Below are 6,851 nucleotides of genomic sequence, written 5' to 3' on the forward strand. Positions count from 1 at the left end.
GAGAGAGAGAGAGGGGGGGGGATCCACAGGAAGGTAGATATAGCATAGACAGTAAACATCTGCCCAGTTCCTGTACTGTTTAAGAGAGAGAGAGAGAGAGAGAGAGAGAGAGAGAGAGAGAGAGAGAGAGAGAGAGAGAGATAAGACTAGTGTAGCTGCTCTGAGTTCCAAGCCAGCCTGGGTTATAGGTTCTCATACAACAACAGCAATGAAATCCAAGTGAATCATGGCACATCTGTTAGAATGCTAAGATCAAAAGGGGGCTGTACTAAATGCTGTCGAAGCTTAACTCACGGTGGGGAATATGAAATGGTTTATCTATCACACTGGAAAATTATTTTGACAGTTCCATGAAAATTAAACATGATCTTGGCATGGCAGCTAATGTAATCCTAACACAATGCTCATTCTGCCCCCCCCAAGTAAATATATACCTATTATTTAATAGTCATTCCTAAGTATTTAACCAAAAGAACTTAAAATATACATCTAAACAAAACCTTGTACAGGTAGATGTTCAGTGGCTTTATTTATCATAACTTAGAGCTAGAAATAGCGTAGATACTAGTATGAATAGATAAAACAAAATCTGATAAATGTATATAGGTAGTGGAGTACAATTCAGTCTTAAAAGAAATCAACTTTCAATAATATATAATATATATACAAAATAAATAATCACGCATAGTAGTAGCCTATCTCAAACTTATGTTCTTTTGAATATTTATTTATGTATTTATTTATTTTAATATATGAGTGCTCTATCTGCATGTACACCTGCATGCCAGAAGAGGTCAGATCCCACTATAGATGGTTGTGAGCCACCATCTTGTTGCTGGGAATTGAACTCAGGACCTCTAGAAGAATAGCCAGCGTCCGTAACCACTGAGCCTTCCCCAGCCTCAACTTCTTATCCTTACACCCATGGATTAGGGCATCTTGCAGCCATCATCAGAGAAGCTTCTTTTTGCAGTAGACAGCAACTAATACAGAGACCAACTCTAGTCAACATGGAGACTATGAAGTGCCCAGCTAATGAGACATCTATACCACACTCCCTTCCCCCAAGGCTCAGGGAGCACTGAAAAGGAGGAGCTACAAAGTCTCTATGAGAGCCAAGAGCAGTGGATGTGTGCAGAGAAACAGCAACTGCTGGACAGGACAGGGCAGAGCACCCGTGACACACATGACCTCACAGTGCCAGAGGCTGCATGCTTAAGACCCACACAGAGTTAAGCTAGCCAAAAGCCAAGTGTGGATGGGGAGAGGCTCATCAATCTCCTACCCCTAGCTGAGAAGTTCCTGACAACTAATGGCTGATAGGGGATAGGGGAGGATGCCTGGTTTCCCCAGGGGTGTGGTCTAGGCCCCAGTGGATGGTCCTGTGGCATCCCATGCACATGCAGTCAGCACTATGTGGACTCAGTGGGTTTAAAACAAAGCACGTGAAGTTGAGAGGAAAAAGTGGTAGGGGGAAGGTAAGTGGGAGGGAATCAGATGGACTTGATCTAAACATGTGATTTGCATATATAAAACTCTCAAACAATAGAAACAGTCATGTAGAGCTTAAGAAGTCCACCTTCCCAGAACTAAGAGAATATGTTTTATATGATTTCATAAAGTCATAATATAACATGTCTGGGGACAGAAAGCAGACCAGGGATTAAGGAGCACAAGGTGGGGGCTGGGGGTTGAGAAGCAGGCAGAGTGGATTAAATGGGCACAAAGAAGATCTTAGGGGTGATGGAGACGCATGTCCTTGTGACTGTGGAAATGGACCCAAAGGATGCATACATCAAAACAGGCCAGAGCACACTTGCGACCCCAGCACTCCGGCAGAGAGACAAATGGATCTTGAGCTCAAGGCCAGCTTGGGCTGAATGGCAAGACTGTCTCAAAAACAAAAAATATGGAGGGGCTGGGTGGGGGAGTTATTAATAGACCATATGTTCTAAGCCACAAAGTCAACCTTAACGCTTGCCAGCTGTTTCTAAAGTCACACATTTGGTTATCAGGGTAGGGATGGAGAAATTCCAAACCAGCACTGTTGGTGGCGACAGAGAATGGCCCTCAGAAGCATTTTATCCTCTGTGCGGAGGACAGCGTCCCATCAGCACGGTTTGCTTTATGAACGTAACTCTGTCCTAAACCAATGAACTTTGTAATGATAGTAAAGATTGCAATGACTGATAAAGCAGTAAAAGACCCTGTCTAGTATCTCATCCAGCCAAAAGCCATAACATTTGTGTTTGTGTACATGTGTGCTTGTGTGGTCGGGTACACATGCATGCTAATGGTGGTGGCAGATGTCGTCCTTGACTATCCTCCACCTTGTTTTGAGACAGATTCTATGTTGACCCAGCTAAGTGTGGTTCTGTATCAGAGGAGGACATGTGGGAGGAAGGCAGAACATGCCCAGCACGAAGACACAAGCAAAGCATGTGCTCTAAGTAAGGTTGAGCGGCAGTCAACTCTGTTTCCAGAGTATTTAAGTGGCTGCTGCTTTCAGTCCCCTGACCTTCTCTGCAGCAGACTCCGAGCATCCAGCAAGCCATTTTCTAGATCTGCATGGAGTCACTTAACTGGGGCTTTCCTGCTGATTGTGTAGCTCTACCCTGGGCTTCTGAGCAATGCAATTTTCCTTTCCCGTTGAGGGGATTTACAGTGAATGCCCTCGATCAGCAAAATAAGTTCACTTTTGACTTGCATGAAGACTGTTTTTCCTTGGCACATGCTTCTAACATCAAAAATCACGTTTATATCATGTTCAGTTAGGACCAAATACAGTATAAATGTTCTCTTTAACAACTAAAGTTCACATACAGGAAGGCTGGATATTACATTATAGAAATATTGCCTTTCATGGCCTTATTGCAAACATGCTTTGGTTGCAACAGAGCAGGCACGGCAGCTCACATGGGCAGGAGAAGCCCCACTACCTGGGGACGACAGGAGGCACGGTGCAATCTGGCAACAATTTCAGAGAATGAGTAAAGCTCTTTTACAATCCCAGCTCAATAGTCAGATCCACTTTACAAACTGTAGGACATTTTATAAATTTCCCTAAAGAAACAAAAGCTGCTACCATGCCCTGACACTCGCTGAGAAGCAACAGTAGCCATATGACATTGTTCAGAGAATAAGAACTTAAATACAAGTAGAAAAAGAGATTTTCCTTTCTCTCTGAAAGCAAACACAAAAGACCGTTCAGAGTTTAAGACGAACACCAAACTGGGCACATTTGGAACACAACTATACTCTCAGTACTTGGGAGACAGAGGCAGAAAGATCTCTTAGAGGCCTGAGGTCCAGGACGGTCAGTGACACAGGTGTCAAAAAGCAGGGGTGGGAGGGAATGGCCTAGAGAGATAAAGAGATGGCTCAGTGCTTAACTGGGTATACTGATCTTGCGGAGGCCCCGAGTCTGGTTCCCAGCATCACTTCAGACAGCTCACACAACTGCACTCCAGCGGAAAGGGATCCAATGCTTCTGGCCTCCCAGGGAACCGCCTCTCACTTCTATGTGCTCATACACACAAGTATATAATTAAAAAAATAAACAAACCTTAAGAAAAAAAAAGCCAGCCGGGTGGTGGTGGCAGCACATGCCTTTAATCTCAGTGCTCAGGAGGCAGAGGCAGGCGGATTTCTGTGAGTTAGAGGCCAGCATGGTCTACAGAGTTGAGTTCCAGGACAGCCACGGCTACACAGGATAACCCTGTGTGGAGGGAAAAAAAGCAGGGTCTATAACTCTAGTTTCAGGGAACTTGGTTCTTTCCTCTGGTACCAAGTATGCACACACAGTGCACTTACAAACATGAAGATAAAACACTCTTTTATTTATTTATTAATTTTATGTAAGTACACTGTAGCTGTCTTCAGACACTCCAGAGGAGGGCATCTGATCTCATTACGGATGGTTATGAGCCACCATGTGGTTGCTGGGATTTGAACTAAGGACCTTTGGAAGAGCAGTCGGTGCTCTTACCCACTGAACCATCTCTCCAGCCCCAGATAAAACACGATTACACATAAATACAAATAGATCTGAAAGCACAACAACGAATCTTGTCCACCTGGGTTGATTCTAACCACAGGTGTGAACAACTGTGTCCCAGCAGATGTTTAAAGATGAGTGTCTGTGGCAGAACTGAACTGGCTGGAGGCTGAGTTCAATTCTATCATTCATAGGCTACACATAGGCCACGCACAGGTCCAGTCTAACATTGGTCCAATGCTGAATGCCACTGGCTGTCAAAACAGAACCCTGTAGAGCTCCTGCTTCTCTGATTCAGTTCAACTTCTGAGACTATAATAAAGAGAAGTCAGTAGCTGCATGCAGAAAACCATCGGGAAGCACAAACAACAAGAAGCCAAGGCTGCCTGTGAGAGCGAGCAGAGCACAGTCCTTACTAACTGACTGGAGTACTGTGGCCGTCTTAGGGCAATGCATCTCCGCAGTCATTTTATTTGTGCAACAAATATTTGGTGCTAGGGGTGTGGCTTAGTGATTGAACATGTATTCAGCATGGCCACAGCCCTGAGTTAATCTTCAACAACAAAAATTACTACAACAAATATTTACCAAGTATCTACATCAGGTTCTGTCAGGCTTATGGGAGAGTAAATGGCAGAGTGACACATGCAGCAGGCATCACTCTGTGACCTCTCAGGCTAGGGAATGCCCTGAGTCTTTCCATTCCAGGGGTCATCTCCCCACCAGTTCTGAGGGGATGAAGGCAGATGATGAGGGGGAGGAAGACTGAGCAACAACAGGTACCAGGAGGGTTTAGAGCAGGCTCAAATTTTCCTTGGTAAATCCGTTCTCCTCGTTATCAGATGAGGACAAGAAGTGGGAAGGTGTCCTGAGGCAAATCTTATGAGTTGAATCTGCTTTCCAGTCAGCAGAATAAATAAATAAACCAATAAACATAATAGAGAAATAAACCAGCTGGGCGGTGGTGGCGCACACCTTTAATCCCAGCACTTGGGAGGCAGAGGCAGACAGATTTCTGAGTTCGAGGCCAGCCTGGTCTACAGAGTGAGTTCCAGGACAGCCAGGGCTACACAGAGAAACCCTGTCTCAAAAAACCAAAAAAAAAAAAAAAGAAAAAGAAATAAACCAGCGTCACTCTAAACTTATCAGCTATAGAAACGATAGGTTTCGATGTTTTGTTTTACTTAATTGCACTTTGCAGGGATCCATTTGTCTTTGGCAGACTCAAATCTCACCTTCTTTGGTTACTGTCCTTTGCCTCTGTGGAGTATCATTGGTGCAGAGTCAACAGTTACTCTGAAAAGTCTCTTCTCATCCTATCTAAGTAGGCGAACACAGAAAGGGGGAGTCCCCACACACATGTAAAGAGCTCCTGCGTGACAGGGGCTGATCTGCTTGGACTTCTTAAGGCTCTGCAGTATTTCCACAGACCTCCTGTCCTACTAACACATCCCTCTGCTCATCCTTTTAACATTTTAACAGGTAACAAGTTAAGTAACAACAGATTTTTGTTTGTTTTTGAGACAGGGTTTCTCTGTGTAGCCTGGATGTCCTGGAACTCCGCAGACCAGGCTGGCCTCGAACTCTGAGATCCTCCTACCTCTGTTTCCCAAGTGCTGGGATTAGAGGTGTATGTCACAACCTGGCTGAACAAAAGACTTTTTAATTGTGTTAGCAGCACAGATAGTTTTATGGAAATCTTAACGTCCTGGACATTAGAACCTGAACTTTGGCATATGAAAAAAAATTCTTTTGAATTTTGAGAGCAGAAAGGCATCATCATTTCTTTCCCTCTTGGTTTATTTGCGACACTGTCTATACATCCTTGGCTTACTTGTAAATCGCTCTGTAGACCAAGAGGGCCTCAAACTCAGTGAGATCTGCCTGCCGCTGCCTCCTAAGCACCAGAAGTAAAGGTGTGTGCTACCACATTAAGCCTAAAATTCTTGACACAAATTACACCAATATCCACATAAAATAAACTAGAGAAATGACTTGCAACATCGCAACATAGAATAATCAATTAATCAATCAATCAATCAATCAACCAATCATTCTCTCTTTCTCTCTCTTTTCCTCCCTCTCCCCTCCCACCCACCCCCCCATACCTTTAAAGCTTCTATAACAAGGTCTCTTGCTTCAAGTTCTCCTTCAAGAATACTGAACAGCGTCAGGAGTTCAGGCTTGCTGAGTTTTTCCAGATTCATCCTGAAAGTCTTAAACAAAGGCAAAAATCAGTCTCCAGAAGAGGAACGTGGTCAGAGTGAAGGAAAAAGACAAGACACAGGAGCAATATCCTTTAGACACCCTTTAGACCTGCAATTCAAAACAACACCAAAGTTTCCTGATGTTAATCATAAACTGAGCAGGAAGAGAAAAATAAAATCCACTGTAAATTATTCATCCCATCACCAAGATCAATTATTCATCACCTTCTCCAGGCTGGTTTGCAACCTGGGTCTCAGAAAGGATCAGGAACCAATTTTGTCTTCTGGAAACTGAGGAAGAATTGTTTTCACTGGGCATCATTTCACTGAAGAATTACTGGATCCCATAAAGATCTCCCAGTTTTAGATAACCAAACTTGAAAACTGCACACAGAACATTCTAGCATCTCTCTTCATTTGGCTGAGTAAAGTTCAAGCAAAGGTAATGCTTGCCCAAAGTGTAGGAGTAGCTGAGAGTGGAGCAGAAACTTTAAATTGTTTCTAACAGAAAGTAGGGATCACATTGTTTACACATCTTCAATAACACAGATTAAACACAAGCATATGCAAATAAACATCTATCTTCATCTTTTAAAAAGGTTTTTTAATTGGGAGGCAGAGGTAGGTGGATTTCTGAGTTCGAGGCC

At 43.6% G+C, this 6,851-nt stretch overlaps 1 protein-coding gene across 4 annotated transcripts in view; it reads right to left on the bottom strand.

The window, feature by feature from the left end:
* The window catches only part of Cttnbp2nl (CTTNBP2 N-terminal like), a 49,107-nt gene that overhangs the window by 21,570 nt on the left and 20,686 nt on the right, over positions 1-6,851 (bottom strand). For 3 of the 4 annotated variants that reach the window (XM_031375080.1, XM_031375078.1, XM_031375079.1), the window contains one exon: positions 6,106-6,213. In XM_031375080.1, the coding sequence (XP_031230940.1) occupies positions 6,106-6,204 (99 nt within the window). In that variant the 5' untranslated portion in view covers positions 6,205-6,213. The remainder of the gene's footprint in view (positions 1-6,105; positions 6,214-6,851) is intronic. The other variant, XM_031375081.1, reaches the window with a different exon arrangement.

The sequence above is a fragment of the Mastomys coucha genome, unplaced genomic scaffold (genome assembly GCF_008632895.1).
Source record: "Mastomys coucha isolate ucsf_1 unplaced genomic scaffold, UCSF_Mcou_1 pScaffold16, whole genome shotgun sequence".
Classification (NCBI taxonomy): Eukaryota; Metazoa; Chordata; class Mammalia; order Rodentia; family Muridae; genus Mastomys; species Mastomys coucha.